Source organism: Manis pentadactyla, chromosome 11 (assembly GCF_030020395.1).
Source record: "Manis pentadactyla isolate mManPen7 chromosome 11, mManPen7.hap1, whole genome shotgun sequence".
Classification (NCBI taxonomy): domain Eukaryota; kingdom Metazoa; phylum Chordata; class Mammalia; order Pholidota; family Manidae; genus Manis; species Manis pentadactyla.
Genome location: NC_080029.1, coordinates 89,788,213 through 89,801,991, shown reverse-complemented (window position 1 = coordinate 89,801,991; position 13,779 = coordinate 89,788,213). Strand labels below are relative to the sequence as shown.

At 55.4% G+C, this 13,779-nt stretch overlaps 1 protein-coding gene and 1 non-coding gene across 6 annotated transcripts; both read right to left on the bottom strand.

The window, feature by feature from the left end:
* On the bottom strand, positions 1-12,243 carry DISP2 (dispatched RND transporter family member 2). Of its 5 annotated transcripts, none has more exons than XM_057488679.1 (10): positions 12,052-12,164; positions 8,633-8,898; positions 7,670-8,598; positions 6,853-7,182; positions 6,539-6,568; positions 6,267-6,390; positions 5,867-5,982; positions 5,549-5,676; positions 5,089-5,186; positions 1-3,586 (listed from the first exon to the last, which is right to left on the bottom strand). In XM_057488679.1, exons 3-10 carry the CDS (start codon positions 7,729-7,731, stop codon positions 326-328), a joined length of 4,149 nt encoding a protein of 1,382 aa, XP_057344662.1. In that variant the 5' UTR covers positions 7,732-8,598; positions 8,633-8,898; positions 12,052-12,164; the 3' UTR covers positions 1-325. The 5 variants fall into 5 exon arrangements, with proteins under 5 accessions (XP_057344662.1, XP_057344663.1, XP_036779751.2 ...); XM_057488680.1 differs by having other exon boundaries at positions 8,633-8,750; positions 12,052-12,146; XM_036923856.2 differs by lacking the exon at positions 12,052-12,164 and having other exon boundaries at positions 8,633-10,351.
* On the bottom strand, positions 3,715-3,857 carry LOC118931418 (U4 spliceosomal RNA). The gene has a single exon (XR_005032375.2). It is a non-coding gene; the product is annotated as a U4 spliceosomal RNA (small nuclear RNA).
* Positions 12,244-13,779: the final 1,536 nt, after the last annotated feature.

Sequence of the window (13,779 nt, the reverse complement as noted above, 5' to 3'; positions counted from 1 at the left end):
ATACCTGGAGCTACATATCTGGCCTTCCCCCTTACAGAGGGTGGGTCCTGGTTGGAGCTGTGGGGGCAAATGAGCCCTCAGCAGGTCACAAGGAGGGCTTCGTGTTTCCAGCCAAAGATCCTCCCCACTGGATCCTCCAGATAAGGGGAGTAAGAAGCAGCTCAGACCAGGACGGGAACATCTAGCAGCATTTCAAATCCACAACTGGAGGGTGAGACTGCTCCGTGCTGATATGGGGAAGCACCATCAGGCTCCAGTCTGGTGCTGCCCCTGCCTTGTCATCCCTGACAGACTCTGTGTCTGGTCTGGCTTCTCGGGGCCTCCCTCAGCTACTGTAGCCTGAAGTGTGGGTGCTGGGCCTGCGCAGCCAAACGTCTGGCAGATCTGGCTGGCTGTTGGGCAGCACCACAGGGCTGCCATCCCCTGGCCCCCCACGGCCCTTCCAGGACAAGCTGCTCTGGTGGGAGGCGGGCAGTGATGGATCGTACACGGTCTCCCTCAGTGCCAGCCACAGGGTGTCCCGCTTCCCATTCAGCTGGCCACGCTCAGGTATTGTTTGCTCAGTTTTGTCCAGGTCCTCTGGGGAGGTACCCACGGAGTCTGGTACACGGGCACTGGGTTCAGAGGTACTTAGGCAGGTCTCATCAGAGACACTGAGCCCCTCCAGGGTACTGGCTGAGGAGCAGAGGCAATCAGGAGGCTCCACAGCCTCGGGCTTGGGGGAGTGGTCTGTGGCTTTGGGTGAGGCCTGCCCGGGCTTGGCCTTCTGCCCTTGAGAGTCCTGCCTAGCCCTGGTGTTGGGGCTGGGGCCGGTGTGCTTGTAGGGGGAGGAGGTCTGCAGGGCTGGGCACTGGCTGAAGACTGCCTGGTGGTCCAGAAACAGCTCTCTTGGGGAGGCAGGGGCCAATGGGGACCGGGGGTAGCAGGGGCCATCGTGCAGCTGTAGGTCTTCAGAGAGCACGGAAGGCCGGTGGGACAGCTTGCTGGTGGCAGTGCTGGTGTCAAAGCTGGGGCTCCGGCGCCGGGCCAGGGGCTGTAGCTCGTATTGTTCTGAGCAGGACACAGGAGCTCCTCCCACTGGCCGTGGTCGTGGGCAGCCTGCCTTCTCCTCACCAGGCCCTCCAGTTCCAGTGTCCCATGGCAGGTGGGCACAAGGCCAGAGGATCTGTCCACAGTTCTTCTCTGGTCCAAAGAAACAGCACAGAGATTGGAAGAAGAAGCTTGCAAAGCCACAGCTGACGCACTTGACCATCATGAGGACGATGCCTAGCTTGCGATAGAGCAGCACTGTGGCAGGCAGCATGAGCACACCGGCTGCAAACAGGGCAGCAGCCCCCACTGCGGTGGCGCAGCTGGTCTGGCGAAGCGAGAAGGCCACGCGGCTCAGGCGGTCAGGGTGTGGGCACAGGTGATAGGAGATGCAGTAGTTGACAGTGAAGTCTACAGAGAGGCCCACAGAGGCAGAGAGAAAGAGGACCTCGGCAGTGTTGAGCTGCCACTCGAGCAGAACCAGGAGCCCCACAGTGAGCAGTACGGTGCCTGCCACAGCTGCCACAGAGAACAGGCTAAGTGGAACATTCCAGGTTCCTAGCAGCAGTGTGGCAAAGGCCAGTGCCAGAGCCAGCGCCAACACCACAGCAGGCTCAGTGCTCAGGCTGCACTGCAGGCTGTATAGGTCCAGGCGGCTAGTGAACCAACCGTGGCGGAGGCCAGGAGGTGCTCTGCCCAGTTCTGCTGCCAGCCAGTGGCTGACCTCAGTGTAGAAGTGGTGGACCTGGCTGTAGTCTGAACTGTACTGGAAGTTGGTCTGGAACTGCAGGACCAGTGCCACAAGGCTGCCCTGGGTGTTGAACCGGGGTCCCAGGTCACTGGTGCTATGGGGGCCTTGCTCTACAGCCATCATCTTGAGGCAGTGCAGGAAAAGCTGGGGTGCCCAGGGGAAGTCTGAATGACCACAGCAGAGGCCAGGCCCCAGGTGGGCGCAACTGGGGCTCTGCATCCAGCGCTGGAGGGCCTCCACGAAGCACAGAGTGGGCCAGCCCTCTGGGTGGGTTCCAAAGAAGCTCTGATTCCGAGCCCCATGGCAGAGTGCCAAGAGCCAGCGCTGGGCGTCAGGACCGCTGGCCGAGAAGGCAGGATCTCTCACCAGTGAGCTGTTGCTGCGGGGGTCCAGGGGGTCGCCAGTGTCTACAGGCAGGATGCCCCACACCAAAACCACAGGCATGTGGCCGCCGTCACCCTCAGGCAGACGCTCAAACAGGAACTGCTGCCGGTACTCTGCGTCGAAGCGCTCGAAGGGGTGGCTAGGCCGGAAGACCTGGCCGCGGGGTGGGGGCAGAGTGGGCAGCCGCAGGCGCGGGCTGACGCCGGCGATGTAGGCGCCCCCTGCCGCCAGCGCAGCGAACCAGCAGATCCAGATGTAGCGGAACTTGATGACGCCACAGGGCAGTAGGCGCTGGAAGAGCAGACGCGAGGTACTGGCCACAGCCCTCCGAAGACCGCGGAGCCGCCGGTGCAGCGCCAGCGCTAGCCGCCGGGGGGCGCTACCGTCCCACGGGCCCTGCGCCCGGGACGCACAGACGCGCGCCAGGTAGCGCTCGTGGAGCACAGCGGAGGAGGGCAACCAGGCCAGCGTGAGCGCCAGGTGCGTCAGCACAGCAGTGCCCATGTAGAGGGCGAAGCAGCGCACAGCCGGGAGGCGGCTCAGGTAGCTGGCATAGAAGGCCACGCCCGTAGTGAGGCCTGAGACCAGCAGCAGGTAGCCAAAGTGGTGCATGGTGCGGCCCACACGCTGTGCCAGCCCCCCAGAGGGCAGCTGGCTCTTGCTGAGGCGCCATAGGTCGAAGAAGATGAGGGTATGGTTGACACAGACGCTGCTGAGCAGGACGAGGGCCGCCAGATTGATGAAAGGGAAGTAGGCCATGCGGAAGGCCACTTGGTAAAGAAAGAAGGCAACCAGCAGGGAGCCCAGCACCCCAAGCAGCACCATGAACGTCAGGAAGAGGGAGCGCAGATAGAGGGCAATGCTGAGGAAGATGGCAGCCAGGGCCAACAAGGGGTATACCGTATCCTGGGCCAGGTAGTGCCTCAGCAGTTCTTGCTTGAGGCCCAGGTCCATGCCAGTGATGGATGTGTAGTTGTCAGAGAGCTCCCAGGGGGTGGCTAGGCGGTCCAGGTAGATGCCCATTAAGGAGGCACTCTTTGGGGTGGGCAGAAAGAGCAGGCTGTACTTGAGGGAGGGTACCTGGTAGTCAGCAGTCTGGGGACTCAGAAAGTCTCTGTCCAGCAGAAAGTGCAGGAGTTGGTAGACCGCACTGTTTTGGGAGCACTTGGTGGGGACCTGGGCACAGTTTGGGGGCTTATTCTTCCCAGGTCCCAGACAAGAGGGCATCAGGGCACCACGGTGGTAGTGGAGGGCACAGACTCGCAGCAGGGCCAGGATGCGGGCTGCATCTGCTTGAGTAGTGTCCAGGCAAGAGGAGCGGTTGGAGAGCACGGCCACATAGTTGCCCAGGGACCAGCTAGGGCAACACTCGTTGGCAGCTGTACGCTGGCACAGAGCCCCAAAGTGGGTGTGGGAGCGGATCTGTATAGCACACACAGCAGGAGAGAACTCAGGGGCAGTGCAGGGGCTCTGGTTTCCCTGGTCCTATCTAAGACCTTCTTACCCCCTTTCAGGCTGTAGGGCAATGGCGGGAGGTATCTTTTTTTTTTAATTTAATTTAATTTTGCAAAAAATTGCCAATGCCGACTATATTTCAAGTTGTCTTGGTGGGGTATTGGGAAAAGTTTTCAATTAGCAATAATCACGCCTCGGATAAACCTCATTGGCTACAATACTGCCACTGCACAAAGCTATAGCAAGAGGTTTCTTGACAGCCCAGCAGAACTGGCTGGCCTCAGAGCTGTCTTTGGTTCCTGGCCCAGGTGCCAGCAGCTATGTCCTGACTCCATCAAAGAGGAGCCTCAGGGATGCTGCCCTAGGCCTCAGCCTGAGAGGTCCTGCCCTAAGGGTCCCTGCAGGTCACATACTCCAACTCTGCACTGCCTGAGCCAGGCATAGGAATGGAAGTGGCAGCCACAGTTGCAAAAGGCCAAGGGCCCAGGGAACTGACCTGGAAGCAAATGGTGGAAAAGCGGGGGCTAAAATGTTCTTGAATCAGAGACACTGCCAAACCTTAACTTCCTACCTCTGTCCACTGGTCTGCTGAAACCCTCTTAGGGACAGGCTGTTTTCTTTTTCAGTTCTCATGCCTCCTTTTCTCTCCCACCTGCTGCTGACATCACAACAGCTGGTGTAGTTTCAGAGACCCCTGGCCTGGGAATCAGAGGCCCTGCCCTGTTCTGCTGTTCTGCTACCAGCTGGCTGTATGGCCTTGGATCTGAGGTCATGGTGATAATAGTAACATGAGAGATTACTATTGCCAGTCATTATGCTATATTTTTACAGATTCGGTCCTGTTGAATTGTCACAACACCCCTATGAGGAATGTACTATTATTATCTCCATTTTATATGTGCAAAGACATATATATAACTGAGGGGTTAAGAAATGTGTCTGAAGCTAGGGAGGGATTTGAGCTAGCCTTAAATTCAGGCATCCGACTCCAGAACACATGTTTGCCACCAGTGTCTTCTGGTCCTTTGGATACCCTTGTGTGAAGTGAGTGGGTTGGGCCACTTAGTGGTGTTTACACTGTTTTTAGCAGCAAACCTTTCTGTAGATGTTATGGTGTAGGGTTGTCCAGTTAGCATGACTGGATTGGCACTGCTTGGGTTCATGGGGTTGGGGGCTTTGGGCTGGGGCCTCCTCAAGAGCTCTTGAGGCTCCTTTTCAGGACCTTTTAAAAATCCCCAGGCTCTGCATGGTCTTACTTCCAGAATCTGTCTTGGCTCTTTTGTGAACAGCTGACTCTTCTTTCCCCACCTCAACCTGGAGCCTCTCAGCAGGGTTGGAATAATTGTGTAAGCAGGGAATGCTCTGCCCCAGTCCACCCCAACAGTCCTAGGTCAGCTGTACTTCCATGGGATCAGGTCCTGACGTCCCTGGTTCCACCCCAGCCCCTGGCACCTCTGCAGTCAGCTCACCTGGTCCTGTTCCATGCGACACATGGAATGGATGGCATGCAGGTTCCACAGGCTGCCCGCTGAGGTGGACATGAACACCAGCTGTGCATAACTCTTCTCTGCAATACAGCCCCCAGAGGTCAGCCCTTTGGCCCCAGACCCTGGGCCCACCAAAGGGAAGATGCTTACCCAGGGCCATACAAGATACAGATTCTCAGGAGCTTGAAACCTGTACCTAACTGCCTGACCCTGGGCCTGCATCCCTGCTCTTGTGCCCCATCCTCACCCAGCATGGCCTTACCTGGCTGGAGCACCTGAGACCTGCCTCATTCTCCTAGCTGTAACTTCCTTTGGTTTGACTGTGACCAGTTGGCCTCCTTCCCTTTTTGTCTGCCTAAATTTGTTCTCCTGGGCCCTCCTATTTTAGTAGATGGGGTGGGGACCACCATTAAAGACAGGAATGGGCCAAGGTACAGCTTACCAGGGGGGCCACAGAAGAAGCTCTCCTTTCCTCCATCTTCCAGAGACTCCACCATCCTCCGAGGCCAGACCATGCTCTCCTGGGCACTGCTCCAGGGTGTGGGGCTCAGAGTGGTGTGAGGATTTGAGCTGAGGTAGAGAGGAAATCTGTGCCAGGCACCATCAAGGGGTGGAAGTTCAGAGGAGACCAGATATCACTCCCCAGTGGGCCCAGCAAGCTCCTCCAACCTGCCTTTGGGGAGGTCACCCAGTGGCCCCTCTCTGGAGACCTTGCCCTTTCCTTTACTCCCCGAAATGTGGAAAGATGGGAACCCATTACCTGTTTGGCTCAAGGTCTGGGGAAAGGGAAAGCAGCTTCCTGGGGCCCGTGAGGGCTTGCAGTGCTCTCCAGACCACTAGCTTGCGCCCAATGTCTGTATCTCGAGGCTCAAAGCCCTGCAGGACAAGGCAGAGAAGATCAGGTAGGCAGGAGAGGAGGAATTAGTTCTCCATCAGCCCGTTCTGACTCTGCCCCTTTGGGTCCCTGAAGCAGGGAAGTCCAGCCCACCTTCCTGGATTGTTGGATGAGAGTGTCCCCTCTACACATCTCTCCAACTCTCTCTGGGGGTAGAGAACCTACCACTGCCATCCCCACCCCCAGCTGGGCCTCTCCAGCTTTCTGCCCTAGACTGAGCTGAGGTGGCCAGGTGGGGGGTCCCTCCCTCCACTTGGGCCCTTACCAGCAAGGGCTTGGAGAAGTCAGGCAGCTGGGTCCCCAACAGTCCAGCCAGAGTGCAGAGGAGAATGACAGCCAGACACAGCAGTAGCACAGCCACCGGCCACTCAGCAATCAGCTGGGAATAGCTGGGAAAGTAGAAGTGAACCCACATGAATGGTGTTGGGTGTGGTAGCAGGGGGTGGGTGAGCTCAGAAGTTAACAAGAAAGGGTAGTGGGGCTAAACTGGGCACTAGCCTGGTCACTCCTAGGGGTCCAGAAAAGGTCTACACCTACCTCTTTGGCATCTGGAAGGTCTGTTCCTGCCTGTGGAGGAGAAGAAAAGGGTTTGTCAGTGACCTCTTCTAGGGTGGGAGGTAGTGGTGTGGGAAAGAGGACAGGGGTATTAACAATCCTTTAGGCTTTCCCGTTCCCAAGCTCCAACCCTTTCTTCTTCCTTCATCCAGGGTGCCTTCTCCATCAGAGACAGGGGACATCCCAAGCTGCTTCCTAATGAGGGAGTCCAGAGGGATCGGGGAGGCTGTCAGCCCCACTTTAAACCCTGTCCCACCTTCCAATGGCAGCTGGTAGGCTGCCAGAACCTTCCTTACCTGACGCTGACCACATGGTGCTGCACAGATGGTGGCTTCCAGGCCCCATCACGTTGTGAGGGGGCTGGGGAAGGGCTGAGGCTGGAGCCATGGGAGCAGAGAGCTGCCCGGTCCCCAAGTCCTGGCAGGGAACTGTCCCCCCTGTATTCCTGTGGTGCCCGGGGATAGGTGAAGTGGGCAGGGGCCAAGGGGCTGGATGTGCCCACAGGCTGGAGGGTGGAAGTTGTTGGTGGGGGACCTGAAGAACTGGAAGGGTCTTCAAGGGGGCAGCTGTGGAAGGAACAGCTTCTCTCTGGGCTTGCTTCAGGGGCCACAGCCTTCTTCCGGGACCTGGGGAGAGAGGAGAGAGGAGGCAGAGGTGATCGTGCTGAGGGATGTGGTTGGGCCGCCCCATGTTCAGCATTGGTCAGTAAGCTGAGACAGGGAGGTGGGGGCTCTGTTACTAGTCCTGGGGGGAGAGGTGAGAAGAGTTGGGGCTCTAGCTCTATATCCCAATCTACTTTTTGGGGTCCATTGTCTCATTCACTCATCTTGCCATGCACTCAGAAAACATTATTGGCAGTCTGCTGCATGCCGGACACTATGCTAGGCATTGAACATGCTTTTACATATATGATCTTATATATTCCTTACAAAAACCCTACCGGAGCAATACTTTCTTTTTCATAGATTTGAAAACTGAGGTTCAGTGAGACATGAAGAACTGGGCCTTAAGCCTGGTTCTGATTTGCAGTCCTGTACTCTTTCTGCTTTAGTTGCCTGTTCATTCTCTTGTCAGACATTTCCTGAGCATCTGAGCAATCGACTTTGTACTTACCTGAGAGTCTTTGAACTGTCTTCTCTTTCTGCTTGGGATGCTCTTCCTCCAGATAGTTGCATGGTGCTCACCCTTTTTGTAGTCTAGTCTCAGTCTGTTACCTCCTCTGAGAAGCCTTCCCTGACTACTCTTTCTAAATAAACTCCTATCTGCTTTCTAGCCCCCTAACCTGCTTTATATTGCTTCAAAGTATTTGCCATCCTGGGCATTAGGTAGTTGACATGCTTATTGCCTGACTCATATGGAATGTGAGCTCTGGGAGAATAGGGCCTGAGGCATTTGTTTGTTCATCTCTATATCCTAGTGCCTTGAAAAGTGCCTTGTACTCAGTAGATGTACAGGGAATGTTTGCTGAATGAATATGGAATGCTAAACAGGCTACTAACAGTGGTGCTAGGTTGAATAAGGCCCAGTTCTTGTTGTCTAGGCACTTATAGTAGGTGGGAGATGTTGCCAACAGTCCCACATGTTGAGTGCTGTGAGACAGGAAGTCACCAAGGACTGCAGAAACCCAGAGGAAGGCCCAACTTTGACAGCGATGGGGGTTCAGTAGAGTTTGGCAGAGGCAACCTCTGCCCTTCCACCATCCTTGGGCCATGGGGCAGAAGGTTTGCTTTGCAGGGGAGTGCACAATTGGGAGAGGGAGTTTGGACTGCCAAGGAAGAGTCAGCAATAGATTCCTCTTTTAAAGTTACTCATGAGGGCTGCACTCTGTGCATGGACCCGCCCCACTCCTTGGGTGCACAGGGAGGTGGAGTCCCACCCCAGTGGCAGGATTGCCAGACCTAGGACAGAAGATGGCCACAGAACAGAGTACCTGAGGGCCATGTGGGAGTTCCCAGAGGGGTTCTGGGCTGTGAAGCCTTAGCAGAGCCCTATCTCCTTCCCCCTATCTTCTTGGCTTACCTGGATTGCCAGAGCTTGCATAACTCCCATGGGAGAGCCAGGTCTTGCCGAACCAACCCTAGCTTCCAGTCCTGCCTGCTGCATTGCTGAGGGGGCTGTGGGTCAGAGTTCCAGCCGTGGTGGCAAGCGGACATTGCCCACGAAGGCTGGGTTCACCCAGAGATCAAGTAGAGGACTGGAAAGAATAAGCAAGCTCTTCCTTTTCCTTCCAGAAGGATATCTGGCTGGCATAGCAGTCTGGGACGGAATGATGCTCATGTTGAGAGTAAAATCAGGGAGGAGTGGAGGTAGGCTCCTGGCTTTATCATCCTTTAGCTCTGGGCCTTGAGAAAGACACACAATTCTTGGAGCATTGACATTCTTGTCTGCTGAATGAGGTTATGATGACAATGCCTCCTGTAGGCTTTGGTATGGGAATGGGAATTAACTGATATAATGTCTGTAAGGTGCCTGGCATGTGGAAAACACATTTGCTTTCCCTGTCCCTCCCCACATTCAGTGCTGCAGGGAGCATGGGATTTAAGAAATATGTTTACATCTGACCTCTTTAGACACCTCAGATAATATAACACCTTTCAGAATTTCTCACACCTTGAGAATCTCACTACATATATAATTATAAATACTTTCATTTTTGTAATCCAAAAGCTACATCAGAATTTGATCTCCTGATTTAAATCATTGATACTTTTTTCTTACTAACTCCAAGTTTAGAAAAATAGGAATTTGACCAAAGCTGTTCTAAAGCAAAACCTCAGATGACCCCATAAAGTTAATGACAGAGCAATCAGTGTCCTGGCGGATAAAACAACTTATGGGCACATTCCCATGGGCCAAAGGGAGATGGCTAAATGGCCTGGGTTTACACATGTGTGTAAGTGTGGACATATACATTTTTTTGAGCTCCTGCTACATCTTGGGCACTGTGCTTGTCTGGGTTGGATCCTGAAGACATGAGGATGACCCATTAGTCTTGGTCTTCCTCTTGATAGCAGGGCCTGCCTACCAGGGGTCAGGAGGGGAGGGTAGCTAGGCTGCCTATTCCAGCTGCCCATGGCCTTACAGCACTCACTGAGCACAGGGCTTATCCTAGGAGCCAGGCCCCCACTTGGAGTATCCATTTCTTTTTCATTAAGGGAAGCCAGCACTCTAGAGAGGGTGCTGGAGAATGGGAGCACTCTCCTTTAACCAGTTTGCCAAACCTCGTAAGCCTACCCCCTTCCTTAGCTGGCTCCTGTTCAAGGGGGATTCTAGCCTCTACCATTGGTTTGCTTCTACTGTGGTCTCCCTGGTCCCAGACCCTTTCAGCCCCTTCTGTTCCTCTCCAGGGACCTAGGATCATCTCCCAAATCTCAGCCCTATTGATTGTGTCCATGATTATCAGTGTGGCAGAATTTGAAACCCTCCACATTCTGACTGCTGTAGAACCCAGCCTTGCCTCAACCCTTCCAAGGACAAGAGCCAAACTCTTCTCAGAATAAAAGCTTTCTCCTGCCAGCACAGCTGTCCTGTTTTCAGGAGACCTAGTAAAAATATTAGTTAAGCACCCAGACCTTGCTTCCGTTGAGGGAGTACTTTCATTCTCCTCCTCTCAGTTCCATGGCTCTGACTGGGATGAACAACTTCCTGGGCTGTCTGTCTGGGTTCATTAGCCTGTGAGCCAAGTGACAGGAGTGGGCAGGCATGGGGGTGGAAAGTGGTAACGCAAGCCTCCTCAAGAGGCCACAGCCACAGCAGCCAGAGCCTGGCTGACAGGGCCCCAGACACACAGCTCCCACTTGGGAGCCCTGTAAGGGGCAAATGTGCATGTGCATGAACCATGCCCCCAGGCCTACAGACACAGCCATATGGACATCCTTGTGATCCCACAGGGTGTCCAGGACAGATGGGGGAGCAGCTTATGCCACTAGGAAAATAAAAAAGTGATTTTAAAAACACAAAGACGAACTATTTCAAATCTTTCTGTAGTCAGTGCATTAGTAAAGGACTCTGTGCATATGCGTGCGCATGTGTGTGTATATGTATATATGTGTGCACGTGCATGTGTGAGCACCATCTTTATTCACTGTATGTCTATCTCCAGAGTGCTAGGAGCATATTTGTGCTTCTTGAACTGAACTGAGTCCCTTTGCCTGATTAGTGTTCAGGGTTTCTGGGAAAGTGCAAATCTGGGCCAGAGGTCTCAGGGAGTTGCTGGAAGAGAGCAAGTGGTTCCTGTGCCCAAGAATGAACCCCATGTACAGGGGAAGTGAGCAAAAAAAGGGGAAGATAGGGCTGAGTCTTGACAAAATATCCAAGGCAGAAAGAACTTTTCAGTCACTTCTAGGGATGCTTCTGGCCCCAGACACCTGCTTTGCCCTGTCACTGCCCCTGCCCTGTCTATCTCTGGCTCTTTAGTGAGACCATAGCCCTAGGCAGCCCTCTGGTGCACATCCATCCTGGATCTCACCCCCTTAAAGAAAGCTCTGTGCCATTCAGACTGAAAAGTGGCTAAATCTACCCAGGCTGATGTATTAACAGTAGAGGGAAAAAAACATTTTTCTTCACTTGTGGGGTCTCCTCTTCGCTCTGAGTACAGAATGTACATTTTAACTGGGGCAGTCTGGAAACCTCTGCTCTCTGCCCCCAAAGAATGCCTCTTATTTCAGTCCAGGCAGGAGAGAGAGGGAGTGTCGTGTTAGGGGAGGGACTCTGAGGGCAGCACATGAAGAGGGTAGAGAAATTGCGCCATATTGCTACCTGGTTGGGTTCATCCCTCACACATATGGTGGAGAAAGGAGATGAGAGGCATCAAATCCGGGTGCTAAGCGGGAAGGTGCTGCTGCTGTCACATCAGCCTGGGGCTCCTTCACGGACAGTACTGACTGTGGCCTGTCTCAAAGCCTGCTTGCCCTTGTCTCTGGCAAGTGCTGGCTGCTGCCACAGGCTGGGACTCCAGCCCACACGTGCGCAGCAGGCCATGCGGGGCAGACTGGAGACTGATGGTGATGGACAAAGACAGTCCCTGGTTTGGCAACCGAGTATCTGCCCTCCCCAGGACACACCTTGGCGAGCCCCCCACCCCCCACCCCCGTCTACAACAACACGCACCCTCGAACACACTGACACGCTGGAACCGGGACTGAGGTCGCTGTGGGCTTGGAGCTTATTGAGAAGAAGTAGGGGTAGGGCCTAGAGGAAGGAGCTTGGGAGGCCAGAGTAACGGGGGAACCCGCACCTTAGAGTTAGGCAAGAAGAGTGGGTGGGGCCGGGCCCCAGCTGTGGGGGCGATGGGGTTGACAGGAGGGGGGTATCAGTGAGGAAGAAAACCGACCTGGCAGAGTGAGGGCGCGGCCAGGGGGCCGGGAGCGAGGAGCGATGGAAGGGGTTCTGGGAGGGGCTGGCCAGTGAGGGGAGACATATGGCGGCTACTGGGGATACCCGGGGCGGGTGCTGGGAAGGTCTGCGACCTGGGTCTGCGGAGAGGTCCGCCCTACCTGTCCGGGGAGCTGCCGTCTGGGGCCAAGGGCTCCCCCTCGGGCCGCTGCCTCCCCTCCTCCGGCCCCGGGCCGGGAGCCGGGTCGCCTCTGCGGCTGCCGCTACCACCGTCCATGCCCGTGGGCGGCGCCGCTGTCCGGGCACTGGTGCTGAAGCGGTGGAGGCGGTGGTTGGGTTCCTGCGCATGCGTCAGTGCTGGAAGGGCCGATCGCTGGGCAGGCCGACCGGAGCCCAGCCAATGGGCGTGGCGCAGCGGGGCGGGGACAGAGGCTTCCCGCGGCGCCGCTGCCTTGCGCTGGAGGCCCGCTGTCTTGAGACCCCTGGGCTGGGGTTGTGGGCGAGTCTGCCCAGGCCACAGCTGTTAGGAGTCCAGCCATCTAGCTGTAGTCCGCATACCCTGTAGTCCTGGGGGCAACGGTCTTCCCGTAAGGGACCAGGAAGCTCGACCCGAGGCACCGTGCAGAGAGTCTCAAACTTGATACTCAGACTCTGCCAGCCTGAAAGGCGGAAGAACTCCACGCCCACACTTCACTGCGTAGGACGCCAAGGGGTCTAGAGGGCTGGCAACTTTAGTTCCACATTTAAGCTCTGCTCACTCCTACCTCCCACCTCACACAGTGGGGCTAAGCACCTTTTCAAGTTGGTCTTTCTTCCCGTGTCTAGACTTGGGTCTGCGCCCCTTAGACGTGGAGTCCTGATTCTTTACTCAAGTGCGTTGGGGGCAGCGGGGGTGGGGGTGAGGTGGGGGTGGGGAATGGGTGGAGAGAGGGGGAAGACAGATGCTCAGAGAATCCCCTTTTCTTATATCACCCCACTTCAGCCTGGGAGGTACCCAAAGCCACTCCAGGGTACTTGCTGCCTCCCCTGTCAGAGAATGGCTGTGAGGGAGGGGAGGTGTGGTGGATTATGGGTAGGCCTGGCTAGAGGGCTGTGGTAGCTCTGGAATAGATGTGGGCAATGTGAGAAGCCTGGGAGTTGGGGAGTGGAGAGGGACCCAGATGTGGGATTTCGATGGGCAGAAAAGGTTTCACAGCAAGCAGGCTGGCTGTATGTGCAGGGAGGTGCCTTGGCTGAAGAATCAGGCTGGGGAGAGAGTCAGAATCCAGGAGTGTTTGGAGTATAGCTATCCCTAAAATTGTGTGTAAATACCATCCCTTACAAGGCACGTGTCAGTAGGGGATGGGAGTGGGAGAATCTAGGAGTGTAGAAGCAGCAGGCCTGCCTGAGTAGCTTACAGTTTTGGTCGGAGAGATAAAAGGTGAGCCCATAAATTGGTGCTGACTGGGTAGTGTTCAGGTCCATGTGGTGGTTGATAATAAGCTGCAGAAATAAGAGAATGTGCAGAGAGGATCTCTCTCTTCCTAATGGGCTTTAGGGAAGGCTTCAAGTTGATGGTGGACCTTCACCTGGCTTGGAAGGAAGGTGTTCCTGACCTGGGGGGTGGGATGGGGTGGTGGTGGTAGGGAACTGTGCAAAGTTAAGGAGGTTAGTAAGTTCAATGCACTTTTCAGGGAATGGTGAAATATACATCTGGACAGTAGGAATCCTCTGAATTCTCCTGATTTGCAGTGAGGCATGCAAGATGGAACCTTAGAAGGTATACCAGGTCTGGGTGTATATGATGGGGTAAGGGTGACAAGGCCGCACTTGGAGCCCTTTGACAGGAGGAGGCAGAAGTGGAAAGGAAAGGAGGGGTAGCCTTATACAACCAATGAGGTGGATATCAC

Bases quoted from the DNA above. Each gene is read 5' to 3' on its own strand.
- DISP2 (XM_036923854.2), bottom strand. From the start codon at position 12,167: ATGGACGGTGGTAGCGGCAGCCGCAGAGGCGACCCGGCTCCCGGCCCG. The intron at 7,183-12,051 runs GTAGGGCGGACC...CTCTCTCCCCAG, and splicing joins GACGGCAGCTCCCCGGACAG to GTCCCGGAAGAAGGCTGTGG. The intron at 5,677-5,866 runs GTAATGGGTTCC...TCTCTACCTCAG, and splicing joins CCAGACCTTGAGCCAAACAG to CTCAAATCCTCACACCACTC.